Source organism: Callithrix jacchus, chromosome 4 (assembly GCF_049354715.1).
Source record: "Callithrix jacchus isolate 240 chromosome 4, calJac240_pri, whole genome shotgun sequence".
In the NCBI taxonomy this organism is placed as follows: Eukaryota; Metazoa; Chordata; class Mammalia; order Primates; family Cebidae; genus Callithrix; species Callithrix jacchus.
In genome coordinates this window covers 14,436,737-14,454,835 of record NC_133505.1, presented here as the reverse complement: position 1 = coordinate 14,454,835, position 18,099 = coordinate 14,436,737, and the positions used below count along the sequence as shown (strand labels likewise).

The window sequence follows — 18,099 nt, the reverse complement described above, 5'->3', positions numbered from 1 at the left end:
TTTTCTAATATAGAATAGAAAAATATAATTTTCTAATAAAAAGCAGTAGTGGAGAAGGAACAAAGAAATCTGTAACAGGCTGTGATCGGTTAGCTGTAAACCCCACTGCAAGAAAAAGTCATGTTACATCTTCTGTCAGTTACAACTCAATGTCTGAGCTGGAAACACAATCAAGTTAAGAAGTGGAGGCTCCATCTCAGTGGAAAATGTGAAAAACAGCATTTTTAATAAACTACCCAATACCAGATTAACCGGATTAAAGGAAGACTCTATGGGAACTTTAATGTAGAGATTATTTTCTTCCCTTCTGCCTTATTTCTGACACAGAAGATTTTAATTAAAAGAAAGGCGATCACCGGGATGGTAATGAGATGATTATGCCAGACTAATTTAGACTCACCGTAATAACAACCACCTTAATAATAATACCATCACAGGCTTTAATCTCTAATGTTATTTTAAAGATAGAATCATATCCTGAAGGCAAACCCAATCATTTTGGTGTTGGATTTAGTAGTCTAAATTCCATTACTATGATACTGACTTGTCTATTTAAATAAGTTAAACAAACATATACACAGACACACGCAAATTTCCCTGCCCCAAGAAACAAGCAAATTGAATTCCGATCTACTTTCTCTGCATGAATTGAGCTGGAAAATTGAGGCATTATCCTCAATGTGTACTGTCCATCAGGGCTGACAAATTTAAACAACTATGTATGTGCCAGGAGGGTGGAGTCAGGTTTATGCCTTAGGGAACCCCTACCCACCCCGTCTAAGGAGACATTGACTCCCTCTAGCAGACAGTAGACCTCCGAGGGGGCGAAACCCAAGCAAGGCCTCCCAGTTTTTAAAAGTAAGTTGGCTGTTCAGATTTTCAGTGTGAAAATTCTCCATTTGTAGATGCTTTCAACTAGCTCAAAAATGTTAAAAAGCACTCTGCTGGCCAAACCAAGCATCTCTTCTATGAATCGTCAGCCTGTAGTCCCCTCTGTGGATCGTATTAACATTATTGACAATCAGGAGTGTTTAGATACAATATGTTTCAAGCATCTGTGTGTGCATGTGTGTGACTGCCTCAGGGGAAAGGTTGCAGTTTGAATAAGGATGAATAGAGGGAGCAGGTCAATTAGAAACAACAGATATTGCTCTTATACCCTAAGCCCTTCAGAATTTATATTCAACCCTGCTCTATTTCTGCTTGGCCAAAACTCTCTGAGAAGCCCAGCATGTACATTTTATTTGGAATGCAGTGTTGGATGTGAGCTGATATCAGGCCCCTGTGTAGTGTGGATCAGTAAACACCTGATTTCACTGGTGGTTTTCCCCTTGAGTGACCTCTCACTTGTGACATCAATCTCCAAAGCTCCTTGCAAGAACCACACCCTCCCAGAATCTTAGCTTAGGAGCTCCGCCTGGAGATTGTCAAAGGCTATGTTCCTCCTTAAGGCAGAATTCTCTTTCCATGGGCAGTCATACAATTCTTTTATCAGTACTTGATTAGTTAAGTTACAGAGCTGGAAGGTAAGTGAGGCATCAAGGGGGAAAGTTTTAAGGAGACTAGAATATTATTTGGTCATAAAAAGGAATGAAGTGACCAGGCACAGTGGCTCATGCCAGTAATCCTGGCACTTTAGGAGGACCACAGGTAGATCACCTGAGGTCAGGAATTTGAGACCAGCCTGGCCAACATGGAACCCCATCTCTACTAAAAATTAAAAAAAAAAATGAGCCAGGCATGCTGGCAGGTGCCTGTAATCCTAGCTACTCAGGAGGCTGAGGCAGGAAATCAATTGAACCTGGGAAGTGGAGGTTGCAGCGAGCCAAGATCTTTCCACAGCACTCCAGCCTGGGTGACAGAGCTAGACTCTGTCTCAATTTAAAAAAAAAAAAAAAAAAAAAAAAGGCCAGGCGCAGTGGCTCACGCCTGTAATCCCAGCACTTTGGGAGGCGACAGGTGGATCGCCTGAGGTCAGAAGTTCAAGACCAGCCTGGCAACATAGTGAAACCCATCTCTACAGAAATACAAAACAAATTAGTTGAGTGTGTTGGTGAGTGCCTGTAATCCCAGCTACTCTGGAGGCTGAGGCAGGAAAATCGCTTGAACCTGGGAGGCCGAGGTTACAGTGAACCAAGATTACACCATTGCCCTCCAGCCTGGGCAATAAGAGCAAAACTCTGTCTCAAAAAAAACACACACAACTTCTGGTAGTAGGGAAACCACGTTACGGAGCAGTGCCAATAGACTGTGGTGGCAGTTCAGCAGCCCCTGCTTACAGAGTTCATCTACCCTGCTACGTTAACTGTACGACTAGCACAATTCCTGAGTCTTGGTTTCCTCAACCGTGTGTTTTTGTGTTAACTTTAGTTTAGGGATACATGTGAAGTTGTTTGGTTGTTTTGTTTTTAGATGGAGTCTTGCTCTGTTGCCCAGGCTGGAGTGCACTGGTGCCACTGCAACCACTGCCTTCTGGGTTCAAGTGATTCTTCTGCCTCAGCCTCCCTAGTAGCTGGGAATACAGATGCATAGTACCACGCCCGACTAATTTTTGTATTTTTAGTAGAGAAGGGGTTTCACCATGTTATCCAGGATGGTCTCAATCTCCTGACCTTGTGATCCACTTGCCTTGGCCTCCCAAAGTGCTGGGATTACAGGTGTGAGCCACCACGCCTGGCCACCAACATCTACTGTTTTTAAATTTTTTGATTATGGCCATTCTTGCAGGAGTAAGGTGGTATTGCCTCGTGGTTGTGATTTGCACTTCCCTGATCATTAGTGATGTTGAGCATTTTTTCATATGTTCATTGTCCATTTGTATATCTTCTTTTGAGAATTGTCTATTCATGCTCTTAGCCCACTTTTTGATGGGATTGTTTTTTTTCTTACTGATCTGAGTTTGTTGTAGATTCTGGATATTAGTCCTTTGTCAGATGTATAGATTGTGAGGATTTTCTCCCATTCTGTGGGTTGTCTGTTTACTCTGCTGACTGTTCTTTTTGCCATGCTCTTTAATTAGGTCCCAGCTATTTATATTTATCTTTGTTTTTATTGCATTTGCTCTTGGGTTCTTGGTCAAGAAATCCTTGCCAATGTCTAGAAGGGTTTTTCCATTGGAGGTTTTCCCTCCATTACGGCCTTAATCATCATCATCATCCTCCCCCTCCTCCTCCCCCCTTTTCTTCTTTCTTCTTCTTTTAATGGAGTCTCACTCTGTCACCAGGCTGGAGTGCTGTGTCCCAATCTCGGGTCACTGCAACCTCGACCTCCTGGGTTCAAGCATTCTCCTGCTTCAGCTTCCTGAGTAGCTGGGATTACAGACACGTGCCACCACACCCAGCTAATTTTTGTATTTTTAGTGGAGACAGGGTTTCACTGTGTTGACCAGGCTGGTCTCAAATACCCGACCTCAGGTGATCTGCCTACCTCAACCTCCCTCCCAAAGTGCTGGGATTACAGGTGTGAGCCACCTCACCCAGCCCCTTAATCCATGTTGAGTTGCTTTTTGTATAAGGTGAGAGATGAGGATCCAGTTTCATTCTCTTACGTGTGGCTAGCCAGTTATCCCAGCACCATTTGTTGAACTGGGTGTCCTTTCCCCACTTTATGTTTTATTTGCTTTGTTGAAGATCAGTTGACTCTAAGTATTTGGGTTTATTTCTGAGTTGTCTTTTCTGTTCCACTGGTCATTATGCCTATTTTTATACCAGCCCCATGCTGTATATTTTGGTGACTATGGCTTTATCGTATAGTTTGAAATCAGGTAGTGTGATGGCTCCAGATTTGTTCTTATCCCCTTAGTATTAAATACTAGAATTTTGAATTATCAAAAAGCCTTTAATACTCAACTTTATTTCTGGGTTTTGAGAGATACTTATTTACTAAAAATAAACCATTTTATCACTCCACATAATTTTAGTTAACTGATTAATTCTATCAAATATTAAATAACTAATCCCAACCCTACACCAGCTCTTTCAGAAAATGGAGCATCGGACATTTCCCAGCTAATTCTATGAGGCCAATATTACCCTGATAAAGACATCAAAAGAAAACTACAGACTAATGTCCCTTACGAGCTCAGATGCACAAATCCTTAACAAAATATTAGCAAATAGGATTCGTCAATACAAAAAAGGATTATGCTCTGTGACCAAGTGGAATTTATTCCACATAATTTTGGAGATAACCCTCCCCTCCCATAATACAATGTTAACAAATTGAATTCTAGATATCACTTATGGCTTTGTCTAGATAGTGAAAGCTTTAACATAAAGTCATTGTATTGATGGGAAACTATTATTGTATATTAGTGTAATGAGACGCAGAAATACCTACAAGAGGCTGGATACGGTGGCTCACGCCTGTAATCCCAGCATTTCAGGAGGCCAAAGTGAGTGGATTACCTGAGGTCAGAAGTTCAAGACCGGCCTGGCCAACATAGTGAAACCCCATTTACTAAAAATACAAAAAATAAGCTGGGCATGGTGGTGGGCATCTGTAATCCCAGCTACTTGGGAGGCTGAGGCAGGAGAACTGCTTGAACCTGGGAGGCAGAGGTTGCAGTGATCTAAGAGTGCTCCACTGCATGCCAACCTTGGCAACAAGAGCAAGACTCCATCTCAAAAAAATAAATAAAGAAAGAAATAAATAAAAGAAAAGAAATATGTAGAGAACGAGAATGTTGAAAAAGCCAGAGAATGCTGAAAGGAGTCTCACTTGGTGTGGGAGTGGAACTGCCCTACGGGTTCTTCTTGCTTGCTGCATAGATAATGCCAATTTACTGAGACAGTATTACTGAAATAGAGAAAGAGTTTAATAAATGCAGAGTCAGCTAACAGGAGCTGGAGTTTTATTACTAAAATCAATCTCCCTGAAAGTTCAGAGCCTAGGCTTTTTAAAGGATACTTTGGTGGGCAGGAGCCAGGGAGTGGGGAATGCTGATTGGTCAGGTGGTGAATGAAATCAGAGGGTGTCAAAGTGGATTTTTCTTGCTGTCTTCTGTTTCTGAGTGGAATCACTGAACTAGCTGAGCCAGTTTACTGGTCAGGGTGGTGACAGCTGGTCCATCAGAATACAGGGACTGACTGAAACATATCTCTAACACCAATCTTAGGTTTTACAATACGTTATTCCTAGAAGCAACTGGGGAGGTTAGGAATCTTGAGGCCTCTGGCTACATGAAGCCTGAGCATGATTTGGAATCTTGTGGCTACTTTGTTAGTTTTACAAAGGTGGGCTGGTTGCCAAGCAAGGAGGGGGTATGTTTTGGGAAGGTGCTGTTCTCATCTTTGTTTCAGAGTTAAACCAGAAACTCAATTGCTTCCATAGTTAGCTCAGCCTACACCCAGAACTGAACAAGGACACCTTAGAGGTTAAAAGCAAGATGGAGTCAGTTAAGTCAGATTTCTTTCACTGTCTTCATTTTCCTATATCAGATTTTTCTCCGTCATAATTTTTGTAAAGCCAGTTTCAGAAGAATCAGGGACTCAGGCTGACTAACAGGAGTATGATTTTGTGTTGGGGAAGAGGGCAATTATAACAGAATGTTCCAGAGGGGGAGGGAATGGAATGTGCAAAATGAACTTCTCTGTCTCTTCTAATAGAAGGAGGCTGGCAAGAAACAAGGAGGACCAGAGGGAAAGAGCAAGGACAACCTACAGAAGCCTCTCCTTTGAGACCGTGTATGAAACAGTGAATAAAGCCCTCGCCCACCTGTGTACTTCACTCCAGCAGATGCTTAGCAAGGTCAGTTTCTCTTCCCTTTAGGGAGAATAATTTAAAAATAATCATACCATCTAGTAATTATGTTTTACTTCTATTTTATCTTTAAAAGATCAGAATTAGGTTTCCTTTCAGTACTTCGCAAATAAGCAGCACATCGGGTCAGCTCCCAAGAATTTGTCAAGGGTCATGAACATTTCATGGGCGGGACTAATTGTGGTTACTTTCATTCTCTCTCTGATAAGTTTCATTTCCTTCCCTGAAACTTCACGAACTTCCTGTGGGGTATAGCTAATGAGAGCATATGAGATGGGCTGAGACCTTTATCATCTTCAGACATTTGTGTTAAAGTGAATATTGTGATGAATCTTTCATGGTCAGCCTTATATGATAGCTCACAGAAGACAGTTGGAGGCTGCAGAGAAGTGGAAGAGGATGAAAGATGATTTTTGCCTTTGTGCAGTTAGTATTCTAGTTTGAGAATACAAAACATAATGCCCATAACGTGACTACAAATCAGTAACTAGCATGCCTTGAGCAACCACTATGGGACACACATTGTGCTTAAACACACACACTTTAATTCTCACAAAATCCTGGGAGGAGATATAACTCCCTCCCACCCCACCCCTTTTATGAGAAAACTGAGGCTTAGAGAAATTGACTCCCCAAAGGTCACCTAGCTAGAAAGTGGTAGAGCCAGGTTTTGAACTCAGGCAAAGAGATGTCCCAGGACAAAAGCAGCTTCAGTGAAGAGTTGTAGCAAGTTTTAAGGACTGAGAAATTTATATTTAATTTTTCTGCGGCCTTGGGCAAGTTATTTCATTTATAGGAGCCCTGTTTTACCTTATCTGTGAAATGGCTCTTTCTTTATTGGGTTGTTCTGAGAGTGAATGAGCCAGTGCATGAAGCCCTGCAGCACATTCCGAGTGTATAATAAAGGCTCAGTGAGGTCAGCAAGGGAATGAATGAACTCACATTACTGGGAACCCTCAGGGGGGACTCAGGATCTGCTTTGACTTACTTCTGTTTTCCTTAAACAAAACTCCTGAAATCGACAGTGAGACCTTGTCTCTTAACACCACCACCAACAAAAAATCCAAAGGGAATCATGGCCTCAATAAACCCAGCAGAGCGAGACAGTTAACTCCTACGCTCTTTCCTTTAATTCTGTCCAACCTCCCTGGGGTTTCTGGTTCTTTGGCAAGTGAGAGGCGTGCCCCTCAGCACTGGGTGAGCACACCGGGCTTGAATTTTAAGAAACGAGAAAACAGCTGAGCGCCATGGCTCACACCAGTAATCCCAGCACTTTGGGAGGCCCAGGCAGGCGAATCACTTGAGGTCAGAAGTTCGAGACTAGCCTGGGCAACATGCTGAAACCCCCGCCTGCAGGAAATAATTTAAAAAATAAGTCGGGTGTGGAGGCGTGTGCCTGTACTCTGGAGGCTGAGGAAGTAGAATCGTTTGAGCTCAGGAGGTCCAGGCTGCGATGAGCGGCGATAGCGCCACTGCACTCCAGCCTGGGCGACAGAGTGAGACTCTGTCTTAAAAAAAAAAAAAAAAAAAAGTAAAAGCTCACAGGAAGAGACCTTTTCCCTTAGATAAGGCAGGCACACGCTAAGTCCCCTCCCCATCGGGACCTTGGGGACAAACAGGACGGTGCGCATTTCCCTCCCCCGTCCCCATTCGGTCACCTCCACGTGCTGTACACCGGCGGGAAAGGCAGGGGGTGGGGAAGAGGAGGAAAGACTCAGCCGCAGGTGTGTCCTTAACCAGCCTGCCTTGCAGCCCCTGCCCGGGGCGGAGGCGGCGCCCGGGGCGGGCGGAGCGTGACCGCGGGTCGGCGGGCGGGTTTAAGAGCGCAGCGTGCGCGCCCGGCCCGCGCCAGCTCCCGGCCGCGGCACAGCAGTCAAGGCGCCTGCCGTGCTGCCCGCCGTGCCGCCCCACCGCCGTCGCCGTCGCCGCAGCCCGGAGCCGCCGCGCCATGCCCCACATAGACGCGGACCTCAAGCTCGACTTCAAGGATGTCCTGCTCCGACCTAAGCGGAGCAGCCTCAAGAGCCGCGCCGAGGTGGGGGCCGTTCGGAAGTCGCGGTGGGGCTGGGATTTTTTTTTTTTTTTTTTTTTCCGGGTGGCGAAGGGCAGGTGGGTGGAAGCGGGTGGCCTGGGGTTACCCGGCCTGCTTTGGTGTTTGAGGCTGGGGCGCTGCGCCCCCGTTCCGCCGTCCCCCACCTGCCAGGACCTGAGGTGTCTTTAAGGGCGGTGATGCGGCCCGGTTGGGTGGCCTAAGGGGAGTTCACAGTCAAAGTAGACCGCACAGGGGCAGGGATCCAGTGTCCGACTGGCGTAGAAGGAATGGAGGTATGAGGGCGCTTAGAGCAAGACCAGGAAACTGGAGCGGGGGGAAGAGAGGACGGGAAAAGCAACTGCAGATGCCGGTGCTTTCTGGCAGCGTCTCCTAGCGCTGAGAACTGCTGCTGTTTTCGCGTTGGATCCAGCGGTGGAACTTCGCGAAAGCGTCTGAAAAAAACACAAGAACCCAGGGCACGAGTTCAGGGTTTAACTTTCGGAGTTTGGCGGCCTTGCTGGCAGTGGGGCTTCGGGACTCTGCGGTCCCAGCCTAGCCCTGGAGAAGCGGAGAGCTGTGGGGTGGGACAGGTGGGGGCGAACGGGAAGCCTCGGGCGTTTCCCTGGTTCTGCCTCGAGGTACTCAAAGCCTCAGGAACAGGTGGAGACCGGACTGGAAATAGCCCGGGGCTGGGGGAAGGGAGGTCAGCCCGGGAAGGATAAATTAGTTGCCCTAAAAGGTGGAGTGCCCCGGGGTGGTGCGCGCTGGTGACTGGCTTTGCTGAGAGCAGGAGAGGAAGGTGAGGAAACTGAGGAAACTGGACACGGCTGAAGGAGTAAACACGAGGAGGCTGGGCCAGCCTGCGCAGCTCCGGCGGCGCAGCTCCGGCCACCCAGCTCCACAAACAAGACCGTAAATAAATTGCCTCAGCGGAGAAGTCCGCTCCCCACTCCGGTGCCAGGCCTAACTGCAGTTCGTGGGGCTGCCAGCTGAGGGCTTGCATGGACTGGGGAAGCCTCTGCGTTAGCCAATGGCTAAACCGAGTCGCCTTCTCTAACCAGCTGCATTGGCTGGCTGGCACCTGACTGGAGGAGGTGGGGGAGGAATGATGAACGCTTATTGCCCCAGATTAGGTGGCCCTGTGCCTGTCCCTCATGACCTTTCAGGTGCTAAAGAAGGGGCCTCTCTTGGAACAAAAACAGTTTGGGGGCAGGCGTGGACCTGTGGAAGCATGAGCTGTAGAAAGACCAAGATGAAATATGGGGATTCTGGATAAGCTAATAATTTGGTGGCCTCAATATTCTTTATTAAAAATGTATTTAGAAGAGAGAAACTTATTTTTCAGCAAATTGGATGTTCAAAACACAGGTGTATGTGTTTTCTGAACCAGCAGACATGTTGAGAAGATAAAATATTGAAGATTAATGTAATAGGGCCAGGCACAGTGGATCACACCTGTAACCCCAGCACTTTAGGAGGTTCAGGTGAAAGAATTGCTTGAGCCCAGGAGTTCGAGACCAGCCTGGGCAACATAGCAAGACCCTGGCTCTACAAAAATTTTAAAAATTAGCCAGGGCAGTTGTGCACACCTGTAGTCCCAGCTACTTGGGAGGCTGAGGCAGGAGGATCACTTGAGCCCGGGAGTTGGCGATTACAACAAAAATTAAAAAAAATAAAGACAGTGGTGGACACCTGTAGTCCCAATTACTTTGAAGGCTGAGGTGGGAGGATGGCTTGAGCCCAGGAGCTGGAGGTTTACGATAAGCTATGATGGTGCCACTTTCCTTCAGCCTGTACAACCCTGTTTCTAAAACTAAAATTTATGTAATAGAATGAATTACTCCTTCTCAGGGAATAGTGTATCATTCAACAATGTCATGCAACACTTGGCTTCACAATTTGGGCAGATTGTAACCACCAATGTTCCAGTTCGGGATGGCACCTTTGCAGTCTTCGTGTACACTTTGCAGTGGGAACTCAGTGCCCTTGAGAAGTCTTTTTTCAGGTTTGTGGGAGTTTGCCAGCCACGGGCCTGGAGACTGATGTGAAACAGCATTGCCTTTCCAACCGGTTGCGGTAATGGTTTAGCTCCCTGGTGCGTGAGGCTGCTGCCTGGCCGGCCACCCGGTGATCTGACTTTACGTGCCTCAGTGGCGCTGAGGGTTCTAATTAGGCCTCCCTAATTCCCTCTCCATGTTTTCTCAGTTTGCTTATTGATGCCTGAAATTTTTCTTAGGCAGGTAAAAACTTTTCCTTGTACAATCAGAAACTTAAAATGAGTGCATCCTGGCAGAAGTAGCTTCTGGAGGCAAATTGGAAACTGAACGGTAGATGATCCACATTGAGCCTAACAGAGCGGATTTGTGTGGAGCCAGGAAAGAGAACATACACCCTGGGAGTAGAGTCTGGCTGGGAGAGGAGGGTTTTGACAGTTGATGACAGACTTATCCTTGTGACAGTTTTGCTAAGAGCCAGGCCTGGTGATGGATCATCAGGCTGTAAGCAGGAAACTGAGAGTAAGAGTTATCTCCCGGAGAAGCTTCACTATGCCTGCAAGGACATTTCCACCAGCCTCCCATAAATGAACATGAAAGAGATGAATTTGAGGTCACCTCCGAGAGGCAAAGGATACAGGTAGCGGTAGCCCAGGTGGCCATAGCTTGGATTCTCCAGGGAGGCATTCATCTCTCAAATGTCCAGTCCCTGGCACAGAAGAATAAAGCACCACAGGGTCATGCAGGGACATTTGGATAGTCTTTTTTCTGAGAAGTGACAGGTTTGTGGATAGAGGCAAGACCTTGGTTTTCATCTGATAGGCTGGGGAGCCTGCACTCTCCCTGTTTTCTTCCTTGGAACCCATTTCTGGCTCTTAACATTCTACGCTAGTCCTTAAGCTAGAAAGAATTTACTTATTTATTTTGAGACAGAGTCTGTCAACCAAGCTGGGGTGCAGTGGGGTGCTAATGACTTGCTGCAACCTCTGCCTGTGGGTTTAAGCCATTCTCCTGCCTCAGGCTCCTGAGAAGCTGGGATTACAGGTGCACACCACACCCAGATAGTTTTTATATTTTTAGTGGAAACAGGCTTTCACCATGTTGGCCTGGCTGGTCTCAAACTCCTGACCTCAGGTGATCCTCCTGCCTCGGCCTCTCAAAGTGCTGGGATTACAGGAGTGAGCCGCAGTGCCTGGCCGATAATAATTAAAAACTAAAAATAACCCCCCCCAAAAAACTTACTAATGCATTGTCAGGCATTGAAGGGAATTGCAGCAAATTACTCATTATGTTTTAGGACTAGGGAAGACGCAATAGATGTTCGTTCTGCTTAAAACTCCGTAGCAGTTTTTCCCCAGCAGTCCAGTGAGACGAGTTCTGGTCTAGCTTTCACCATCGGCTACTGGTTGGTCTGAGGGGGACAGAACGTGGCAGCGTGGCTGGGAGGAAGCATACCTGTGTTTTAGTCCAAGCTCTATCATTGATTACTTTTTTTTTTTTAACCTTTGCTTGTACGCTGGTTTCCTGGGGCTGCTATAATAATTGAGCACCACATACTTGGTGGCTTAAGTCACAAGAACTGATTATCTTACAGTTCCGGAAGGTAGCAGTCCCAGACCAAGATGTTGGCAGGCTCGATTCCTTCTGAGGGCGGGAGGGAGAATCCGTTCCTTGCCCTCCTCCCAGCTTCTGCTGGTTTGCTGACAGTTCTCCCCAGTCTCTGCCTCCATCTTCACATCAGGTTCTCCCTCTATGTATATCTGTGTCCAAATTTCTCCTTTTTAAAAATCTATTTATTTTTGAGACAGAGTTTTGCCCTTGTTGCCCAGACTGGAGTGCAATGGCAAGATCTCAGCTCACCACAACCTCTGCCTCTTGGGTTCAAGTGCTTCTCCTGTCTCAGCCTCCCAAGTAGCTGGGACTACAGGCATGCACCACCACACCCAGCTAATTTTGTATTTTTGGTAGTGACAGGGTTTCTCCATGTTGGTCAGGTTGGTCTTGAACTCCTGACCTCAGGTGATTTGCCCGCCTCAGCCTCCCAAAGTGCTGGGATCATAGGCATGAGCCACTGCACCCAGCAATTTCTTCTTCTCATAAGAACGTGTAATACTGGACTAGGGCTCATGCTCTTGACCTCACCTTACTTAACTGATTGTCTGCAATGACCCTATTTTTAAAATAAGGTCACATCAGTTACAGGTACTGGAGGTTAGGACTTGAACATTTTTTGGAGGGAAGACATGATTCAACCCTTAACAGCCTTGGTAAATTTTGCTTTGGAAAAATTAAAGGGTTTAACTGACATTCTGAGTCATGAATGCATTAGAATCGCCTAGGGAAACACTCCAAATAAACACATTGTCTCCACCACAAAGGTGGTGATTCATGAAGTTTGGGGCAGCTGGGGTGTGGAAGCCCAGATTCTGGAATGTTTCTAAATTTAGGTGTCCATATAGCTAGTAGTGAATATAGTGATAAAAAGGGATCTGTGCTTTATTTCTGTAATAAAATATAAAAGCAGTATTTAATGCTTCAAGGAAAGCAAGTTCTGCCTGAAAAACAGTTGACAATATCAGAATCAAAATATGCTTCCTGGCCAGGCATAGTGGCTAATGCCTGTAATCCCAGCACTTTGGGAAGCCGAGGCAGGCGGATCACCTGAGGTCGGGAGTTCGAGACCAGCCTGACAAACATGGAGAAACCCCATCTCTACTAAAATACAAAAATTAGCGTGGCGGTGCATGCTTGTAATACCAGCTGCTGGGGAGGCTGAGGAAAGGGAATCCTTTGAACCCAAGAGGCGGAGGTTGTGGTGGGCTGAGATTGCACCATTCCTCTGCCCTACTGTATATGTAAAAATGCAGATTCACTGAGCCAGACCAAACTGTGTATTGATCAAGGATTCAAAAGAATACAACCTTTTTTCTCTTATCTACTTGTGACCTGGAAGCACCCCCACTTCCTGCTTCTGATTGTTCTGCCTTACTGGACCAAACGACTGTACATGTTACACATATTGAGTAGTGTCTCATGTCTCCCTATAATGTATAAAAGCAAGCTCTACCCTGACCACCTTGGGCACCTGTTATTAGGACCTCCTGATGCTGTGTCATGGGCATGTCCTTAACCTTGGCAAAATAAGCTTTCTAAATTGACTGAGACCTGCCTCGGATATTTTGGGATCACAATCCACAGTCACCATGGTGTGACAGTTGACTACAGCATTCAGTACAGAGATGTGCCATAGAGGTTTGTAGCCTGGGAGCAACAGGCTATACCATATAACTTAGGTGTGCAGTGGGCTACACCGTCTAGGTTTTATAGGGACACTCTGTGGTGTTCAGACAAAGATGAAACGACTAAGGACAGATTTCTCAAAGTATGCACGTCATTAGGAGATGCTTGAGTGTATTTTGAATGGTTAAAGCCTGGGAGGAAAAAAAAGGAAACTCAACTCCTGTTATGGTTTAATAATAACAAAGCTTAGTAGGGTTAATATATTTAAGATGCCAATGATTAAAAGGCATTATTTTATGCACCATCACAAATAGGTTGCCAATTAAACTGACTTTCTGAATAACAACAAAAAGGTGAATTTACTTCTCTTAATGCTAATAAAATAAAATGGAAATGAATTAATGGATTTGACATGTTAAAAAAGGAGGAGGCCGCTAGCCTGAGGTCTTCCCTCAGCAAACAGAAACCCAACTTGGAGGCATTTAAACTGACAAATTAACAAACCAAACAGTCAAGGACAAAGAGCCTAGCCACCAGTTGGCTGTATGGTGAGTGACACCGAGGGAACCATCCCATAATATGCAATCACCTAGCTGGAGCCAAGGAGAAACCTCAGCCCCAAGCCCTGTTTTCCGTTCTGGTGCTTCAGCCGTGATTCATGAATCATTGCTTTGCTCAGATAACTGTTTTAATTTATATGGCCTAAAATTCTAACCCCTAACCCCTAACCCCTAACCCCTAACCCCTAACCCCTAACCCCCAGCCCCCAGCCCCCAACCCCTACCCCCTACCCCAACCCCAACACTTACCCCAACCCCTAACCCCTAACCCCAACCCTAACCCTACGTTGCATTGTTATTAAAAGGGCTGTACTGGCAGGGTCGTGTGGGTAGTGCGGATTTTATATTAACATTTTTGTACTGAAGCTTTACGTTAGCATTGCAGGCATTTTCTACATGAGCACTGTGGGTGTTGTATTCATATTTTGGATGTCATATATGCCTTATGAATGCTCTATTTGTGTTTTGAGGCGCGGTGTGGACCTCACCCTGTGGCCACCTGGCCTTGGGTGGGGAGAACCTCGGTGTGTAGCGGTCAGAGGGTTTTGGTTTTCCACACGGAGATGTTCTTTTTTTTTTTTTAAATATATATTTTATTGCATTTTAAGTTTTGGGGTATGTGTGAAGAACATGCAAGATTGTTGCATATGTACATACTTGGCAATGTGGTTTTCTGCCTTCCTCCCCATGACCTATATCTGGCATTTCTCCCCATGTTATCCCTCCCCAACTCCCCACTCCCCCTGTACTTCTCCTAGTTCCCTGCCACAGACCCCAGTGTGTGATGCCACCTCCCTGTGTCCATGTGTTCTCTTTGTTCAACACCTGCCTATGAGTGAGAACAAGTGGTGTTTGATTTTCTCTTCTTGTGTCAGTTTGCTGAGAACGATGGTTTCCAGATTCATCCATGTCCCTACAAAGGACACAAACTCATCATTTTTGATGGCTGCATAGTATTCCATAGTGTATATGTGCCACATTTTCCCTGTTCAGTCTATCATTGATGGGCATTTTGGTTGGTTCCAAGTCTGCTATTGTTAACAGTGCTGCAATGAGCATTCATGTGCATGTGTCCTTATAATAGAATGATTTGTAATCCTTTGGATATATACCCAGTAATGGGATTGCTGGGTCACATGGAATTTCTATTTCTAGGTCCTTGAGGAAGCGCCACACTGTTTTCCACAACGGTTGAACTAATTTACATACTCACCAACAGTGTAAAAGTGTTCCTATTTCTCCATATCCTCTCCAGCATCTGTTGTCGCCAGATTTTTTAATGATTGCCGTTCTAACTGGTGTGAGAGGGTATCTCAATGTGGTTTTGATTTGCATTTCTCCAATGACCAGTGATGAGCATTTTTTCATATGTTTGGTCTCATAAATGTCATCTTTTGTAAAATGTCTGTTCATACCTTTGCCCACTTGTGAATGGGTTTGTTTTTTTCTTGTAAATCTGATTTAGTTCTTTGTAGATTTCTGGATATTAGCCCTTTGTCAGATGGGTAGATTGCAAAAATTTTTTCCCATTCTGTTGGTTGCTGATTCATTCTAATGACTGTTTCTTTTGCTGTGCAGAAGCTGTGGAGTTTGATTAGGTCCCATTTGTCTATTTTGGCTTTTGTTGCCAATGCTTTTGGTATTTTAGTCATGAAGTCCTTGCCTATGCCTATGTCCTGAATGGTTTTACCTAGGTTTTCTTCTAGGGTCTTTATAGTGTTAGCTCTTATGTTGAAGTCTTTAATCCGTCTGGCGTTAACTTTAGTGTAAGGTGTCAGGAAGGGGTCCAGTTTCTGCTTTCTGCACACTGCTAGCCAGTTTTCCGAACACCATTAATTAAACAGGGAATCCTTTCCCCATTGCTTGTTTCTGTGAGGTTTGTCAAAGATCAGGTGGTTGTAGATGTGTGGCGTTGCCTTCAAGGCCTCTGTTCTGTTTCATTGGTCTATATCTCTTTTTTGGTACCAGTACCATGCTGTTTTGACTACTGTAGCCTTGTATAGTTTGAAGTCAGGTAGTGTGATGCCTCCTGCTTTGTTCTTTTTGCTCAGAATTGACTTGGCTATGCGGACTTGGCTAAACTTCCATATGAAGTTTAAGGTGGTAATTTCCAGTTCTGTGAAGAAGGTTGTTGGTAGCTTGATGGGGATAGCACTGAATCTGTAAATTATTTTGGGCAGTATGGCCATTTTCATGATACTGATTCTTCCTAACCATGAACATGGAATGTTTCTCCACCTATTAGTGTCTTCTCTTATTTCCTTGATCAGTGTTTTGTAGTTCTCCTTGAAGAGGTCCTTTACATTCCTTGTTAGTTGTGTTCCTAGGTATTTCATTCTCTTTGTAGCAATTGTGAATGGCAGTTCGTTCTTGATTTGGCTCTCTTTAAGTCTGTTATTGGTGTATAGGAATGCTTGTGATTTTTGCACATCGATTTTGTATCCTGAGACTTTGCTGAAGTTGTTCATCAGTTTCAGGAGATTTTGGGCTGAGACAGTGGGGTTTTCTTAAATATACAATCGTGTTGTCTGCAAATAGACAATTTGACTTCCTCCTTTTCTAATTGAATACCCTTTATTTCTTTTTCTTGCCTGATAGCTCTGACTAGAATTTCCAATACTATATTGAATAGGAGTGATGAGAGAGGGCATCCTTGTCTAGTGCCAGATTTCAAAGGGAATGCTTCCAGTTTTTGCCCATTTGGTATGATATTGGCTGTGGGTTTGTCGTAAATAGCTTTTATTATTTGGAGATACGTTCCATCAATACCAGTTTATTGAGGGTTTTTAGCATCAAGGGCTGTTGAATTTTGTCAAAGGCCTTCTCTGCATCAATTGAGAGAATCATGTGGTTTTTGTCTTTGGTTCTGTTTATGTGGTGAATTACGTTTACAGACTTGCATTTGTTGAACCAGCCTTGCATCCCTGGGATGAATCCTACTTGATCCTGGTGGATAAGCTTTTTGATGTGCTGTTGCAATTGGTTTGCCACTTTTTTATTGAAGATTTTTGCATCTATGTTCATCATGGATATTGGCCTGAAGTTTGCTTTTCTTGTTGAGTCTCTGCCGGGTTTTGGTATCAGGATGATGTTGGTCTCATAAAATGATTTGGGAAGGATTCCTTCTTTTTGGATTGTTCAGAATAGTTTCAGAAGGAATGGTACCAGCTCCTCTTTGTATGTCTAGTAGAACTTGGCTGTGAACCCATCTGGACCTGGGCTTTTTTTGGTTGGTAGACTATTAATTGCTGCCTTTCCTTCAGCCCTTGTTGTTGGTCTATTCAGGGTTTCGACCTCTTTCTGGTTGAAGCTTGGGATGGTCTAAGTGTCCAGGAACGTATCCATTTCTTCCAGGTTTACTAGTTTATGTGCATAGAGTTGTTTGTAATGATCTCTGATGGTGGTTTGTATTTCATGGAATCTGTGGTGATATCCCCTTTATCATTTTTTATTGCATCTATGTGATTAGTCTTTGTTTTCTTTTTTATTAATCTGGCTAGTGTTCTATTTTGTTTATTTTTTCAAAAAATCACCTCCTGGATTTATTTATTTTATTTTTTTTTTTTTTTTTTTTGAAGGGTTTTTTTTGTGTCTCTATCTCCTTCAGTTCTGCTCTGATCTTAGTTATTTCTTGTCTTCTGCTAGCTTTTGAGTTTTTTTGCTCTTTCTCCTCTAGCTCTTTCCATTTTGACACTAGGCTGTTGATTTTAGATCTTTCCTTACTTCTCATGTGGGCGTTTATTGCTATATATTTTCCTCTAGACACTGCTTTAAATGCGTCCCAGATATTCTGGTATGTTGTGTCTTTGTTTTTGTTGGTTTCAAAGAACATCTTTATATCTGCCTTCATTTCATTATTTATCCAGTCAACATTCAAGAGCCAGTTCAGTTTCCATGAAGCTGTGAGGTTGTTAGTTTCTGAATTCTGAGTTCTAACTTGATTGCATTGTTGTGTGAGAGACTGTTATGATTTCCCTTCTTTTGCATTTGCTGAGGAGTGACTTACTTCCAATTATGTGGCCAGTTTTAGAGTAGGTGTGATGTGGTGCTGAAAGGAATGTATATTCTGTGGATTTGGGGTGGAGAGTTCTATAGATGTCTATTAGGGTTGCTTAGTCCAGATCTGAGCAAGTCCTGGATATTCTTGTTAATGATCTGTCTAGTTGATCTGTCTGATATTGACAGTGGAGTGTTAAAGTCTCCCACTATTATTGTGTGGGAGTCTAAGTCTCTTTGTAGGTCATTAAGAACTTGCTTTATGTATCTGGGTGCTCCTGTATTGAGTGTGTATATAATGATTTAGGATCGTTAGCACTTCTTGTTGCACTGATCCTTTTACCATTATGTAATGTGTTTCTTTTTCTCTTTTGATCTTTGTTGGTTTAAAGTCTATTTTATCAGCGACTAGGATTGCAACTCCTGCTTCCCCCCCCCCCCCCTCCATTTGCTTGGTAAATCTTCCTCCATCCCTTTATTTTGATGCTTTGTGTATCCTTGCACGTGAGATGGGTTT

At 44.4% G+C, this 18,099-nt stretch overlaps 1 protein-coding gene across 3 annotated transcripts in view; it reads left to right on the top strand.

Moving 5' to 3' along the window:
- The window catches only part of GMPR (guanosine monophosphate reductase), a 147,289-nt gene that overhangs the window by 65,359 nt on the left and 63,831 nt on the right, over positions 1-18,099 (top strand). For 2 of the 3 annotated variants that reach the window (XM_078368290.1, XM_002806679.6), the window contains exon 1: positions 7,608-7,795. In XM_078368290.1, the coding sequence (XP_078224416.1) occupies positions 7,709-7,795 (87 nt within the window). In that variant the 5' untranslated portion in view covers positions 7,608-7,708. Of the gene's footprint in view, positions 1-5,606; positions 5,749-7,607; positions 7,796-18,099 lie in introns of those variants that run through there. The other variant, XM_035294832.3, reaches the window with a different exon arrangement.